We start from the raw sequence: 17,532 nt of genomic DNA on the forward strand, positions 1-17,532 counted from the left end.
ACGGTTTGATTTATCCTACATGCGTAATGGACAAATGGTGCAACAGAAGGTGCCTGGGCTGATGTGCGTAGACGACATAGGGCTACTAGCGGACAATAAAAAAAGATTTACAGATACTTGGGAATATCTGTGGCAACGGAGCGACAAATCTAGGTCTTAAGTTTAGCACAGAGAAATCAGGAATTATGATCGTTAATGAAGAGACGAGTAATTACGTGGTGTCAATTCAACAGCAAGTCATACCCATAGTCAAGCAGTATAAGTACCTCGGCGTATACATAAACGAAGGAAAGAATTACTCAAGCAACCACCAATATAATATGAAAATAATGGGGAAGCGGAATGCAGCAATAATGAAACACAGAGCACTGTGGGGCCACAATAAGTATGAGGTGGTGGGTGGAATCTGGAAAGGAGTAATGGTGCCAGCGCTAACGTTCGCAAATGGCATTTTATGCTTAAAATCGGATATATTGGCGGGTTTGGAAGTTAACCAAAGATCAGTAGGCCGGTTGGCTTTGGGAGCACACGGTAATACGACAAATGAGGCAGTGCATGGAGACATGGGTTGGGCCTCTTTTGAATGCAGAAAAGCACAGAGCAAAATTAGTTTTGAAGAAAGGCTCAGAAACATTGATGAAAATAAATGGGCGGCTAAAGTGCACAAGTATATGTACCTGAAGAGCGTGAACACAGAATGGAGGAAGAGGTCAAGGAAGTTGGCAACCAAGTACAGGATAATCGAAACTGTAAGTAGACAACCAGGAGTCATCAGAAAGAAAGTGAGAAAAATAGAGACAGTGAATTGGATGCAAAGAATGGCAACAAAAAGGACCATGGGGATTTACAAGAATGAGAAGAAAGAAATTAGAAAGGAAAATCTGTACGACAGCACAAAGGGCAGTTCCTTGCTATTTGAGGCTCGAGCCGGTTGCCTAAGGACCAAAACACACCGGAGCAAATATTCGGAACTAGATGAGGCATGTGTATGCTGCCGTAAAGATCCGGAGACCACTCAGCGCATCCTAATGGAATGCGAAAGGATTCACCCAGTAAGAACCGTAGGTAACGTACAACTTCCAGAAGCACTTGGGTTTAAACTAGAAGGAAACATAAACCGATCGGCCGTAGAGATAAGGAAGACACCATCAAAGTATTGGTGGAAAAAAAGCAGGAAAGAGATTGATACGATCTGATCTCTTAAAATCATAGGTAGCAGTACAAGGTAGATTTTGGAAAAAAGAAAAAGATTAATGAGATGTATACAAAAATGCTCGATGAAGAACATGTGTAGTATACCTGATAAATCAAGCAGGCTAGGTGACTATTTGTCACCGACCCGTTTCAAAAGCGATGCCATTAATTCATCATCATCATCATTATTTCCCTCGTTAGGTTTCGTCTCGTTAGAAACGAGAAGCGATCTCGAAAATTCCACAAGGTTATCCATATTATACTGTCTTCGAAACGGCCTGGGAATAAGCGAAAGCCGTTTACGCAGTTATTTGCTACGAAATGAATCCTACGAAAGCAACGCCAAATTCAATTCGAAGCGTGCAGCGGGGACCACCACCATGTTTTACGTTAACTAGGTAAACCACGCAAAGACGGTAACGCTACATCTGAGAAATAGCGTGCGTACGCTATACGCTATGGGTCGTTTAGCGTTCCGCGAATGCGCAGTGACGACCATTTTATAGCGTACACAATGGTATAGCGTACGCTAATCTAAAACTGTCTATTTTCCCGAAATGCCGAGGTACCTGAGAAGTGTAGGCAGCAACAAAGCTTGTTGCATGACCTTTTGAAGCAGACCTTAACGAAAGAGCAGAAAAAGCTAGTACGGCAGCCATCTGAAATACTCAATTTAGCTACACGTGTAAGGCGTTGGTAGCGACATAAGCGACATAATCTCTAACATTGAGTTTTTTTTAATGATTTTCTTTAGGCGAGAATACTCAGGCAAAAAAAAAAAAATTCACAGCATATCCACGGGGTGAATGATGATGAGTGGGCGAAGCTCCGGAGGGAATCATCGGATCTCCCGCTTAAGGGGACGCTAGCACAAACGCGGCACCAAGTACCTATTTATATCATAGGCTCCGGCAACAGTCACCAACGCCGCACGCATTTTGTGCGAAGGTGGGCAAAACGCCGACGGCGTCGACAACAGTTCTGCGTGTTGCCGGTGCTGCTGCATGTCCAAGTTTATACAACTGATAAAGCTACTATCATTACTCCGTATAGCTCTCTACAAATTTGCTATCGCAATAGACCGATCCCACCGGCCAGTTTCACGATGCCACCGCTGCCGCGGTGCATGCTGGTACTTGTAGTCATCCGGCCGGTCGAGCCGCCCGGAGTGCCTGTGCGTCCTGTTTCCGAACGCTTTTTGGCAATTTTTATGGTTCGTGTACAGCCATCGTGCGATGGGAGGATTGACCTGCTGCGTTCTTGGGTGCTAGAACAACCACACAAGCGACAAAGGCTTCGGGTTCTATGTGTTTTCTAAAGAGCGAAAGCTTCGAGAGAAGTGGATCCAACGGATTAATAGGTGGTAGTGGTACTACACAGCGCGAGAAGAAATACGGAGACGAATAGCGGCCGCATTTCGATGGGGGCAAAATGCGAAAACACCCGTGTACTCAGATTTTCCGGAATTTATAGATTTATCGATTATCTATTAGATATTGGCTATCGATTACCTATCCCAAGCTATTCACCACGTATTTGGGCTAGGCTGAGCACTACCAAGTCATCCCCAGCATTTCCCGAAATTTATTAATTATTGATCGATTATTGACTAGCTATTCATTGGCTGTCGCAAGGTATTGGCCATGTATTTGGGCTAAGCACTACCAAGTCATGCCCAGCATTTCCCGTGATTTATTGATTATTGATTGATTATCGATTAGGTATTGATTGCCTATCGCAAGGTATTGGCAACGTATTTTGGCTAGGCTAAGCAATGCCAAGCTATGCCCAGCATTTTCCGTAATTTATTGATTATTGATTGATTATCGATTAGCTATTGATTGCCTATCGCAAGGTATTGGCCACGTATTTGGGCTAGGCAAAGAACTACCAAGTCATCCCCAGCATTTTCGGGAATTGATTATTCATCGATTATCGATTAGCTATTGATTGCCTATCGCAATGATTGGCCACGTTTTTCGGCTAGGCTAAGAACTATCATGTCATCCTCAGCATTTTGCGTAATTGATTATTCATCGATTATCGATTAGCTATTGATTAGCTATCGCAAGGTATTAGCCACGTATTTGGGCTAGGCGAAGCACTACCAAGTCATGCCCAGCATTTTCCGTAATTTATTGATTATTAATCTATTATCAATTAACTATTGATTGGCTATCGATTGGCTATCCAAAGGTATTGGCTACATATTTGGGTAAGGCTAAGCACTACCCAGTCATCCCCAGAATTTTCCGTAATTTATTATTATTGATCGATTATCGATTAGCTATTGCTTGACTATCGATGACTTGGCGATGATTGGCTATCGGTGTTTTTATGTTAAAAACGCCGCGTAGCTTACCCAAGAACTTCTAGATATCGCTGTTACCGAAGTCTGCAAGTCGTGCTCGAAACCCCTGTAGGTAAGCATCATTAGGGCACGAAAGTTTCAGCGCCGCACTTCAAACCTGTCTCCAACAGGTATACAAATCCTATTATGTCCGTCGCTAAGCAAACATAACGGTGCAGTCACCGAGATGCACGTGTGCAAAAATAGTAACACAGAACGACCGCATACATCAACATGTACTACATACAAAGCTCGAACAATTATGATACCCAACACGTTATCAGCGGGTAACAACCGAAATGAAGGAGCCGCAGGCTCTTTTCAACATTCCCCTCACATGCTGCAATGAACAGCTGATGCAATTTCTTAAAGTACATGACGAATGTTTTTCGGTGGTGGAGTCGTAGAGATGTCTGGGAAGCTCGTGCGCAGTACTCAACGAGCGCGGATTGCGGTTACAGTGGCTGTACTGCGGTTGTGTGGTTGACCAGTTGACTACAACCAAGATGGTGGCCGTGCTACTTCCGGAAAGCCGGCGCATGCGCAGATCGGTCGGTGGGATCGGTCTATTGATGCTTCGCCTTTCAGGTGAAACTGCGACAACTTTTTTAATCTGTACCTGAATTGCTGCGAACAGAAATTACAAGCCTCCCGACTCCTCGACATGTTTATAGAACCCCACGTACATGAATATGAGGGAAACATTCACCCCTACACCCAGCGGTACTTGAACATATTTAGAGAACCTCAGTGCCTCTGCGGGGACACCTGAAAACTACTAGACTGAGCCGCAAATTCACAAATAGGCGTGAACATGAAGCTTTTCCTCAACTCATGATAATGCTGCTGACGAAAATATGAGCATTGCCTTTTAAACATGATGGCGACACTTGCCACCAACCTTGTTCTGAAACATTACTGGTGCACTTCAATATTTAAATACCTTTATACACTAAGCTACATTATTCACAACAGAAAGTTGCCTTCATTGCACGCTTCGCCTTCCCTAGCACCACCGATATTTCATGTCTATCCATGGTGTCCACAGCAGTTTTATATATGTTTCCAATATCTCCCTCAAAACATAACACCTCGGTCAAGTCTAGCAATCCACATTTTTTCAATAGTTGGATACTCTTACATTGTACTGGAATGCGCTCAGCGATTTCTTTACCATGCCCACACGCATGCGCTGAGACTGGGTCGCAGCGCCACCCTTCGATTAATAGAGACACTTTTCAGTTAATGTTGCTCGGCGAATTTCACAACGAGCAGTTGCTTGAGGGACACGCATTCACTCAGGTGCATTCGAATAGACTAGGAAAGCATATGGTTACAACGTTTTTGTCCTGGAATTGCTCTTTAATGCCTTCTTAAGCGACGTGGCCACTCCAGTCGAGGAGAGGCGCTGCCGTAAGCTATCTCGAGTGAAGCCAAAGGAAGCAGAAGCGCTATTTCAACAGAGTTATCTTCTCAGGGCAGCAGGAGCTGGAGCAGCACGCCAAAGCGAGTAATTTTTGACTAGCTTTTCGCATATTTGGTTCGTGGGGTGTTGGGTTAAACGAGCAGACAAGCGTTTTTTTTTTAATGCTTTTAAGCTTCTTTCTGTTTTGTATTGAATAGAGATAGGTAACAAAGTTTATTCTACTAGTAGTGCTATTTTCATACGAAGGGGTTAGTTTCAGATAATGAGGGGAGAGAAAAGCTTTAGCATATGGGTTGTACCGAGTCCGAGTGACCCGGCCCGCTGAAAAAAAAAAAAGAAACGCGATTTGAGGGGGTAGACGAGGCAGGTGAAGCGGGTTTCATTTGTAGGATGTGCGTGCTAGAGTCGCGATTAGACCTTCTAGAGCTGGCGAATGATAAGCTATAGCGAAGCAGGTTGGTAAGCGAGAAAACGACCTCAAGGAAGGAGTAGAAGCAAAAGAAGGTAGTCGAAGATAAGCTAGCCAAAGCAGAAAATAAGTTGAGGGCCACCATTGGGTCAAGCAATAGTGTGCGCTTCGTTGCGGGCACCGCGATGAGTGCTGGCTTCGAAGCTGGGAAAACGCCGGAAGCCAGAATCGCCAGCCAGGACGGAAATCATTAACGGACACGTCAGGGATGGTCACGAAGGGGCTTACCACTGAAGTGGCGGCAGAGACGGAGGCCAGGGACCGCGAATAGCTAAAGGGGTTACCGGTCTCAAGAACGTTTCCAAGGAAATTCAAATCGCAGCGTGCAGGGCATCAGAGGTTCAAAGACAGGGGATCGAAATTGAAAGGGCAGTGGTTGCAGTAAGGGAAATTTGGAGGCTAGCTTGACATAAATGCATCTACGAGATTTGGAGCAGCCGCTCGTTATTGACAATTTCGTGCTCGAAGGGTGCAGAAGAATGACCACGTCAAGGAAAGGTGAAGGCGTAGGCATGCCTATTAGGTGAGGTATGAAGTGGAAAATCGTTAAAGAGACATGTAAGGAGCATTAGTTTCACATGGGAAGGAAACCAGACGTGGCTAGAAATATAAACAAGTAACGATAGCTGGGATCAAAATAAAGAATTGATTTCCTGTATTAGACGTGATCCTAATGAGTTCAGAAAATTGTGCCAGATGATATTAGTAGGAGGTATGAATGATCTAATGGAGGATCTAGGTGGTTGTGTTGATTTACAACGGTTTCATTGTGCTAGATCTGTGTAAAGGACTGAACGTCGTAGTAATTACAAAAGGAATAGATGTCATTGACAGGTAACGTGGCAATGCGTAAATGATCGGTCACGTATCGACTACCTTTAAGTCTCCGAAGCGGTTTACGAACGGCTAGACCAAATGACGATAGATGAACAAAGAATATGTAGCCTGGGTAGCGAACATAAACGTATAACCTTAAGCTTTGGGATAGATACCGACGTAAGCAGGAAGCGACCGCACCGAAATATTTTAAAATTAATGAAAAGCAAGCAGCAGAAATCGCTGAAACTGCAGAAAAAAAAAATAATGCGCTTCGTATAGCGGTCTGTGAATATATGCAACTGGCAGACGTCATGCAGCAAGAGATACGGCAAACAAAGCTAAAAAATTGTTGGAGTGCAATGAGAAAACCACGTGACTAGTGGTACAAGAAAAAAAAAGGAAAGCAATCTATAGAAGAACGCAAAGCCGGCGTGACCGCCCATCCGATGCCAGCAAATTTTATCATTTCATTGCGCCACTTTCTCAGCCGTCCTCCACTGCGCTATTCTTCTAATAGAACCCATTATGGAACTCAACATGAAAACCGGTTATCCGCCCCACGCATTACAGTGCCTGCCCAACTTCACGTTTCCCGCTTAATGTCAACTATTAACTTGAGACGGCCCCGCCCAGACGACCGAAGTGCGGCAGCCCGATTGCCTCTGCGACTAAAGAAATAGTCCCGCTGACGCGATTCGGCCCACCTCGAAGCGCGGGCTGCCAAGTTCTCCGTCGGCGGGGTCACCGGCCGTCCGGCTCATGACGTCAGAATCCGCCTTTGAGGGGTAAATGCCGAGTCTTCTAAAGTTGTACCCGACTATAGACTTGAGAGGAAGCTTTAATTAGCTCGGGTGCTCCTATCGAAATACATGTAAAAAGAGAATTCGTTTTTCTCGCCAACCACTGCACCAAATTTGGCTATGTTTGTTACATTCAAAAGAAAAACGTGAAATCTGGTGACTTGGTTTCGAATTTTTGATTTAGGTCGAAAATTTTTTATTAAAAATTGGCAAAAATCGCAACTTTTCGGGAAACGATACCGTCAAGTTTACAACTCTGTAACTGAGCAATGGAAAACGTTATCATAATTATGCGCATTTCATCTAATAGTACATCTCAAGCGGACAAAATTAATATGTTACACATGTATCTAAAAAAAATTTAGTAGTATGAAAATACAGCTTTTGCAGAACCCTTGTACACAACGTAACGAATTCACGTAAGATATATCGAATTTGTCCACTTTGAATTATCAAGTGGATGTCGCTAATAGAACCGCGACATCTGTTCTTGATACAGAGCTATCAATTTGTAATCTTCGTGCTTCTATGTTGTTGTTTTTTTTCAAACTCTCAAATTTTTGAATATTTTTCGTAAAATTCAGGCCCTAAATCGAAATTCCGCCTCCAACCGTCACTACAATTTAACTTTCTCTCTCTCAAACGCAACAAATTTCATTAAAATCGGTCCAGGGGTTACCCCGGAAAGGTGTTTCCCGCGTTTTACATGTATTTGAATAGGCCGCCGCATCGGAGATGGGCCCGAGCTAAAGCCTTCCTCTTATAGGAACAAAATTCCTGTCACTCGAACCGCGTCATCAATTAGAGGGCACATGAGCGTTGCCCGCGTCACCGACATAAACGCTCGCGTCACACTCACAGATGCAGCAGACTCCGAATCCGTCCGCACAGTCTCCCTCCCTCGTGCCCCTCGAGAAGCGACAGTCGGGCAGGGACAGGCACCGGCCCGTGCGGTTGAGCTCGCTGTGGCAGGTCTCCACGAAAAAGCCCATCACGGGGAAAGGGTCCCACGACTTCGTAATCAGATCCGGGCTCACTGAAAAGCGCAACAAAATAAATTAGGACATTTGTAATGCGCAAAGACGATAAATACGTCGCACGACTACAAACCCCGTAATTCAGAAAGGCCTTCTTATACTTGAAGCCCACGCTTGACTTGATTGAAACGACGCCTGTCGTGAACGCGCCAGGCGAAACGCAATGAGCGTCTTGGGCACGTTCGCGCCAGGCGTGGTATTATATCAAGTGAATCGTGGGATTCAAGTTGAGATGAATTTCTGAATACGGGGGTTATAGTCGTTTCGGCTGTCCCGAAAAGCAACGTTATGGGACGGGACCAAGGCAGACACGTCGCGGACTCGCGTCTGAAACCTTTACTGAAGAAACACATAAACAACCTGCTGGGGCTAATTGACAGTAGCGTCATACGTAACAAAACAACAGTGAAAACAATTTACATATATGCATTCGTACGTACATGACTTACATGCTTTAGGAGAGTAAGCCAAAATGTCACCAAAAGCAAACGAGCTTTCTTTAAAGGGTCCCTCACCAAGCACGATTGATAATTTTGGTTGTACAGTAAATTGTATGGCGCCGTCTAAGACGCGTCTTACAGGCAAAAAAATTTTTTTTTCATGGATTCGTTATTGGAGGAGATAGGAGAAATCGAAATATCGCGTTGCCATGCTGCCCGGAGGCAAGCTCCACGTACAGCCAGCGTATACTTGCTCTATCCTTCTGCCTCGACTAGCATTCTATAGCAATCTTCCTTCCCAACTTCTTCAATACGGGCCCGGTGGGGAAAGCGTGACGTCTACGTCGCAAGCGTCCATTGGCTCACTAAATGTTCCAAACAATCTTTGCCACCCTTACAACACAATGTAGTGAATTTTTACCGAGATACAATCGACTAAGCCCGAGCAGCCGCCGCGAATACCTACGGCGTCGTGGCGACCTGGTGCGGGAAGTTGAAGGCGGCGTCGACATCTGTCTTTTCTGTTCGCGCTTTTTTCTCTCTTACAAAGCCTAATGTCGCGGTAAGCACGGCGTTATTGGTATTGTAGAAGCGTAATTGATAATACAAGTGACAACATTTTTCTCTTTAGTCTGCCTTTAAGGGGATCGAAGCTTCAGCTCGGGAGCTCCTGCCTGATACTTGCCTGTTTGCTTGCTTGCTTGCCTCCGAAAGTGGCTCATACCCACTATTGGGGATTGGCCAAGAATCGGGTGATTTAGGAAAAAGGTTGCACGATCCTAAAAAGAAGCCCTATGGAGAAATTGTGAATAGCTAAATGGAATGAAGTGAGATAAAATTTAATAATTTAGCAAGGAAATCGTCCCGATTCAATTATGTACCTCACAAAAGCTGCACCAACATCCCTATGATAACGTCCCAGAGCAGAGGCTAGCTGCCAAAGATAGAATATCGGGAATCGTTGTCTTCAATCCAGGACAATGAAATGTTTCTTCTAAAGTATACGATTGAAAACGTAGAAATCGTTTTTCTCGGTAATCGCAGCACCGATGTCGATGGCGTTTGCTGCATTCAAAAGAAGAAGTTAAAACTTACTGAGCATTCTTTATTGCTGTTTACATTTTTTACGAATATCAACGAGGAGTGCAATACTAAAAAAATAAACTGCAGTATTAATTACAATTCTAACTTGGCAGTAAAGACGCGACATAACAATGCTTTTAATTGCATGTAATGATGCACCCAAACCAGACAAAATTTGCGTATTATACACCGCTTTGCAGTGCACTACTAATTTGTGAGCGGGACGATTGGCACTACCACCAAACACACTGAACCCACCAAACATTGCAGCAGTGTAGGCTCCAAGCGGTAAGCTTACGCATCAAATTCGTCCGCTTGAGATGCTCTAACAAACGCAAACTTTACGGAACCGTGATATCAGTTTTTGGTAAGGATTTACTTTATCTTTTACTTTATGCCTTTATGTTTTTCAAACTTGATAATTTAGCAATTTTTTGTGGAACAGTTAGATCCCTTAGTCGAAATTCTGCTTCTTAGAGTTGGCAGGATTTACATGTCTGGAATGCCACAAATATTATTCAATTCGGTCCAGCGGTCATCTCATAAAAGTGTTTCTGCGTTTTCCGTGCATTTTAACAGGGAAATGGGAGTTGGCCTGGAGCTAATGCATCAGAATTTCTGAATTCGTTTGCATAAAGGAAACAACGCAAATATATAGAATAATCTTTTTGCAAACTAGGGTGTTACAGTCCGAATACTACAGGACTCTAGTCATTGCTTAGGTGGTATATCAAATGGCATGATAATAAAACTACAGTCACTGTCACGAAAAAGCCAACAGAAGCAAGGACAAGTTTAGAAAGTTCTGACAGGGTATTTTGTGTAAACATCTTGTGTACACTTTATATTGAAAATAGCAGGGACTATGTAGATTTGTAAAAACGCTTTTTGATTACTTAATTGTTCTTGCAGCAAGAAAAAGAACTTAAAATTATATTAGGTGAACACGACGCAAGAGGAGCTCAAGTTTGAAAGGTGCCTATTCCAACTTCCGCAAGAAAATAACGGAGGCAATGATCGTGCACAATGCGACCAAGCTATCGCGATATCAGGATAATTGCCGCAATCGGCATTTTGTCCTTCTCTGTTTAAAATTAGGACAGCAAGTTTGCATAAAGTTGCCTACAATCACACAATAAAGGTGCAGCCGGTGCAGCAATAATGAAAGAGGTAACGATCGCGTACAATATGAGAGCGGTAACATAGTGCAGTCGCAAGAGGGGAACAGTCAAATCGTATCCAGAACAGTTTTTAAAGCGCAGCTTCCCCCCTTTGCCTCTTCCTTCGACTTTTCCACAGCTGCTGCTACTGTCTTGCACGACACATCGGGGGTTGACTGAGAACGTGCCTAATGCACTTGACAGGGGCGCGGGAGAGGTGTCTATGAGTACTTTCCAAGGAACTCCGGGTACGTCGCCACAATGCCCTCTGGAACACCCTGGCCGTTGGCACAATGCCCTCTGGAAGGCTGTAATCACGCGTGACCCCGTCGTAAAAGCGTTGCAGAAGCTGCAACGCTCACCCTTGTAGTCGCGCGCGACAGCCGAGAGGGGCGATACAATGGCAGAAAGGGGAGACAGAGAACGCGTAAAGCCAACGCCGTGAAAGAAACGGGTGAGCCTTGCTCCTCTTCGCACGTGGCAGCTTGCATACACGGAAGGATCGAGGGAGAAGAGAAAGGCGCTGTCAGAAAGCATGCTTCTTTTGGGGTCCCTCCAATAAAAGAAACGCCACTACTAGACATGGTGACAGTTGCGGACGAACTGTAAAAAAAACGTATAATAATCAATCAATCAATCATGTTTATTTACCATGCCCGGGAACAACCCTAAGGTCTGAGTGCTAGCGCACGCATGCATTCAAAACCAAAAACAACAACAAAAATTGCCAACGCTTCCCCTGTCGACAAAATGGGGAGTAAGCCAAGCTTGTCGTGTGTGTATCTGACCTACGTGGCGATTTTCTCTTTCTGTCTCTTTCTTAATTTCTCTCTCTCGTTCTCTTCTCTCTCCTTTTCTGTCTTTCTTTATCTCTCTCCTTTCTCTTTCTTCCGCTCTTTCTCTTTCATTCTTTCTTTCTCTCTTTCTCTCCCTCTTTTTGTCCCTGGTATGTGCCATTGAGCTTGGACCCTTTCTGCACTATCACCAGGATCGGCGCACTTTTCAGCGTGACACCACCACCACCACCATCGCCGCCAAAACTTGTGAGCCTATAAAGCTTCGCGTAAAAATACAGGGGAACATAATGAAAAAAAAAACATTGAATAGTAAAATTAATAATAGTAATAATTCAAGGGAGGGTACGGTACGTTTCTGCTCTTCCCGAAAAACAAACACCGCGCAAGTTTGTCCATACGGACAACTAACGCAGGGCGGACAGACGCAACCGCGGGTTCAGGAGGACAAAACGCAAGCGGCGGTCCAACAAATCAACACTTCAGCCACGATGTCCCAACCCTGCGACACTAGGACGCCGTGCTGCGTGACCGAAGCCCGGGGGACCAGCGGGCGCTGGTCCGTCGAGCGCGAGACGTGGCAGCAGCTATTTCTCCTAAACTAACCGATTCCTAATAATAAGATTTCTCCTTATAAAAACATTTGTCTCCCTCTCACCCAGCCCCGATGCAATGCGCCCGTGTGAGGCAATGACACTGCTAACGTTCTTGCAGGCTACGAACAATGGCGCACAACACCACCTTGAGCAAACACGTCTCGATGTGTGCTCTGTGTATACTACGTACAGACAAACGAAAGTGGTGCAAGCAATGTAACATTTAACACCGCATCACGACAGTCGTAAGCGGTCGAAATCACCACCACAGCGCGTGGGATATGCATAATTTTAGTATCGCTTTCTTTCTTTTTTTTTTTTCGTAGCCAGGCTTTCGCGGCTGGGTTTCAAGTAAGCCTGGATCCACGCAGTTTGCGATAGCGTAGCGGTCAACGCGTCAGACTCCCATCTGTGCATTAATTATCGCAAGCGCAAATTTCGTGGGCATTGCATCTACCCACAGAGACATTAATTATAACATGACCCGAGGCAATAATTCAACAAGTAATTCCGAAAATTAGACTAACTTTTCAAACGGGAAGAGTCAGACGGTTTATCCTAACGCAAGGTTTGAAGTCGGTCACGCGAGCGATTCATAACCGATTTCACAACTGCGAAAAAAAAAAAAAACGAACCAATTTCAAAAGGCGCGCCAACGTCCGCTATGCTGCTACATCAGTCCTCAAAACGAGAATTATAGGAGGCGACCGAGCACGCCGGAATGAGTGTCAACATGTCGCAATGTGCTGCTGCCACCGTGACGACATTCTGCCCCTCTCAGGACGCAGTAGAAACGAAACCGAAGCTGGCTGTAGAAAAGCTATTATATTAAAATTACGAAGGGTGCTCTGAAGTGTCAGAGTATTTTTTCTATGGTTTAGCGGATCTTTGTAATACTTAGCCGTTGTTCTAGTCGGTGGTCGTTCAGGAAGGCACTGCCGTTTGATGTATATACAGGGTGTCCCAACCATCATGCACCGAGATTAAAAAATGTGCAAATTGCACGCAGCTGGACAGAACCAAGGTAATGTTGTTTGCCGTCGCTTGGCGATACTCAGATTATTTTTTTACACTCCGCCTAATTACATAATTAGTCTTATCTAAATAATCAACTTCTCAAATATTGTAATTAGATGAACAGTGTCGATGAGAAAACTGTAGAGCAACATGAGAAACTCCCGATACAGCTTTCTGTTGCTCATTACCGTGCTACATAAAAGTGTGTTTTTTTTTTTTCGGAGCGTGAAAGAAGCCTGCGAATACACGCATAGTGCCTCGAGCGGCCAGTCGCACGGCAATTTTGCGTGTATTCGCGGGCTTCTTTCACGCTCCGAAAAAGACATTTATGCAGCACGTATTCAGCAACAGAAAGCTGTATCGGAAGTTTCTAATGCTGTGCACCAGCTCCTCCAAGTTGTTGTGTCTCTGTTCCCTCTCCCAGCTACCTCCAGCCCCTATTCCGTCCCATCCGCAGGCCCAACCAAAGGTTGTAAATTTGAGGAGCGTCTCGGGGTATACGAGGAAGCCGCCGACGGAGGGAAGCTCATTCCGTTCTTACGGCAGATAGTCTAGAGAATGTATTACAATGCACTATATACAAACTTAAACATGCAAGATAAAGCGAAAATAAAGACAACGTGTGAGTGCAAATATAGTCCCAACACGGAGGCCTGGAGTCTTACAGTCACCGCACAAAAGAATAAAAAAAATAAAAGGGAAAGAAAATCAACAGTCGAAATATGTAAGTATACTCCTTGATATTCATGCGCTAACATGTTTAATCTACAAGTGCTTTTTACCAACAGTGAGGTTTTGTATGATGCATTATATGCGTGACTGAGTCTCCTTTATCATGTTCATCACGTATTTTATATCGCATGTGTTTACTCGCTTTTTCTTGAGTTGCTTTGTTTATTTTCTCAAATTATTCTAGGTTATCGTAAACTGTGCCCATACCTTGAATCGGTGATGGTGTACTTCCTTCTGTTTTTTAGTTAAGCAAACGCTTTTGCAATAATAGTTTTGCAATTATATTTGCATTTATATTTGCGTTCTCGTTCGCGAATACTACCATTTGTACTTGCGCTTCCTGTTATAATCCCATGAGGGATTGGCAGTATGTGAAAAAATATATATATAAGGTTGGGAAGCACTTACATGACATTTTATTTTAATTTGATGCTAATGTCGTCTCCAAACGCCGGACAGGGCGTCATCGACATTATCATGATGTCGTGAAACAAAGCTATGTTTGCTGACATCGCGAAGCCATCAGGCTACGTGTGATAATGTTGCTTATAAAGAAAAAGAGGTGAAATAAGCGAGACAACCACGCGCGTTTCTTCATGCAGTGATGACGTATGGACAGCGATTCCCCGAACGGAGCGAGCTAGTAAATGATTAGGTCATGATGTATTGGCCCCCTGGATGCAGAAACTGAAACTCGCTCGTAGAAACAAGAGTGATAATGAAATATTCGCGGCACTGCGGTGCGGGCCAGTATACGTTGTAAAATTCAGAGGGTATGGAACTTCGTGTGACATGCTTTTCTTAATTAGTTAAATTATGGGGTTTTACGCGCCAAAAACAACGATCTGATTATGAGGCACGCCGTAGCGGCAGAACGGAGAAGGGCGCCACAGAAATTTTGACCACCTTGAGTTCTTTAAAGTGCAAGCACCGAATGCACGGTACATGAGCGGCTGCATTCCGCTGCCATCGAAATGCGGCCACCACGGCCGGGATAAAAAAAAAAAAATTCGCCGTATTCACAGGGTTACCGGCGTGGGTTACAAAAAGAAAAAAAAACAATAAGTAGTGACAAGTTGAAGATGTCCTGTCAGTACTCCTGCAAATCAGTTGAAACTGCTATGTGTTCTTTCTCAACACCCTTCATTCATTTGCCTGGATTGCGTCGTGTTGAAAATCGAAGGGAGGCTTTATATTGAGCTTCACTTGGAAACCTGCTCGCAACTGCCACTGCTATAAAATGTATTCTCCGGACTTGCAAAGGAAAAGTTTTGAAATGTTCATTTCTCTCTTGGGTGATATAGAACGTTTGCCTAATATTGTTACCATCACTTATACTTATCTGCTTAGCTCTTTACTGATCCATTATACGTTCCAGTGCAACCAGTTAATAATTATGGTTGTCTGTACTGTGCTCTTACTTGAGATGATACATTTTTAATTATTCCATGCTTTAATAGATTGTAACTTTAGCGCTTATGGCAGCAGTTCATCGGCTCGTCACTCCCAACTATGGCTTATGTTGTTGTTTTTTTCGAGAGAAGATGAAGAAATCTGAACGGACAATTCAATTGAATACATCTCACGATAACTGTCGATGGTAATGCGATTAGCATTCAAGCAATATGTAGCGACGGCATGGCGATGACTGTATGAGGACGACGCATTCAAGACGACAGAATGACAAAGAAGGAATGATGACAATGAGAGGGCGATTCTGAAATGATGACGATAGCATAACGGCGACAGAGTGACGACCACGGCACGGGGACAATGATATGATAATGTCAGGTGCATGAGGACGATGGTGTTAATGTGGACTGTATGACGATGGCTGTTCGACGACTAATATGCGATGAAAATCGGATGACGAAGATAGAATCATGACCATGGAAGACTAAGACGGCATCAGGAGAACGGTGTGACAAGGAAGGCATGACAACGACTTTATGAGAACGATGACGTGACAACGGCTGCATGACGATAATCGGATGACGGCGATAGAACGACCCCGATGGTATCACGACCACATGCACATGTTTAGTGGTCCAAGTTGGCAAACTACTTGGGCCACTTGGTCGGCGCAATAGGCTACATAGACAGGCTCAAGTTACCCGAAGTACGCAAAGAATATTAATCTCACGAAGAAAAAAAAAACACGGACTTACCTTTGAGACGCTGTCTGTGCGGTGCGCAGACAGCTGTATCGAGAGCGACGAATAACATCAACGCTACCGTGGTTATCCCAGTGAGAACGCGAACAATCCACCGTTGAGAACAGTCAGAGTGCACCGCTAGAGCAAATCCGGAAGCCATTGCGGCACCGATTAAGTCGCGAAGTGACGTCACGAAGTTCAAGGCGCTTTTATCAGCTCATCTTCGTTGCACTGTCAGCGGCGCCGAACAGGGTCGTAGCGATTCCGCATTCCGAAGAGCAGGCGTCCATTGGATCCTGTAGTGCAAGCTTCCGTAACGCACACCAGTTGGGTTATTCTGTCGTCTGCTTGGCGCCGTCTGCTTCTCACAGAAGCGATCGACCTTCTTACGCAGAGATGCTACGCATGTTTTCGTCCACTCGAAGCACTGTCGGATGCAGTCGAGAATGAATGGACCAGCGAGCACGGGGTTAAAAAATCTGCTCCTGGCTATCTCGATCGGTGACCTTCCGTTCGCAAGACAACGCACAGCGTGGAACGATCAGTGACCGCTGAAGCTATCACCATCGGCGGAAAAAGAGATATGCCGTCCGATCACGAGGGTGTTGATGTCCAAGACACGTTTCACTGTTTTTTCTTGCTTCAATCAGCTGGAATTCAACACCATGAAGCGGGTCAAACTTGAACTGCACCACCGGCGTTCGTTCAGCAAATTTGACCACCAGAAACCTAGGCCACCGTTTCACCGGTTCTGACGAAGAATTCGCACGTGCGCTACGGGCGTAAAAACGTCAGCGATCGGGTGACGAATCCTGTTCGTCAGAAAATGCGTGGCTTAAAACACTCCGGCACTTGTATCTTCGAGCACAAGCGAAATAAACGATCACCGTAGTTCCTTGATCGAGGTCAAACTTGGCTTGGACGTATATTTTTCACTCTTCACCACGGAAACGCATCTTGACAGACGTGAAATGATGTCTTCCGCTGTTAGTCCCTCACATTTCTTCCGGTTAAAAAAACAGAAAAATTACCGGAGCCAACCACAGGAACGACCTTGCGTTGACGTTTAGCACGGAGCGTCGTCGATCCCAGAATGTTTTCGGAGGCAACGCGAAGAACCCTCGACGGCATCCGTCGCCGGGTTATTCCAAAACACGCCGGTGCTTCAAACATCGACCCATCGGCTGCGCCGACCGGGGCAACTCCCGTAGGGCGTCGTCGGACGACGGCTACGAACAACACAAAAAAATTAAAAAAAGAAAAGAAAACAGTAAACGAAAGTGGAAAGGAGGAAACGGCGAGGCGGAACAGCGGAGCGTGACAAGGAACCGGAATGCGTGGCTTCGTGGCGTTTCACTTCTAGAAGGGGTCCACCCCTCTGAAAGTGAAAAAGAAAGGATGTCTCGTGGGCCTCAGGACAACGGGCAGCACCTGCGAAGTTGTGCTTATACCTAGAAGT

General features: G+C 44.9%; 1 protein-coding gene across 2 annotated transcripts in view; it reads right to left on the reverse strand.

Moving 5' to 3' along the window:
• The window catches only part of LOC119464573 (uncharacterized), a 47,231-nt gene extending 29,937 nt beyond the window's left edge, over window positions 1-17,294 (reverse strand). Inside the window, exons 1-2 of one of the 2 annotated variants that reach the window (XM_049656117.1) lie at window positions 16,086-17,293; window positions 7,918-8,094 (exon numbers count right to left, since the gene is read on the reverse strand). In XM_049656117.1, the coding sequence (XP_049512074.1) occupies window positions 7,918-8,094; window positions 16,086-16,233 (325 nt within the window). In that variant the 5' untranslated portion in view covers window positions 16,234-17,293. Of the gene's footprint in view, window positions 1-7,917; window positions 8,095-16,085 lie in introns of both variants that reach the window. The other variant, XM_037725592.2, reaches the window with a different exon arrangement.
• Window positions 17,295-17,532: the final 238 nt, after the last annotated feature.

The sequence above is a fragment of the Dermacentor silvarum genome, chromosome 9 (genome assembly GCF_013339745.2).
Source record: "Dermacentor silvarum isolate Dsil-2018 chromosome 9, BIME_Dsil_1.4, whole genome shotgun sequence".
NCBI classification, from domain to species: domain Eukaryota; kingdom Metazoa; phylum Arthropoda; class Arachnida; order Ixodida; family Ixodidae; genus Dermacentor; species Dermacentor silvarum.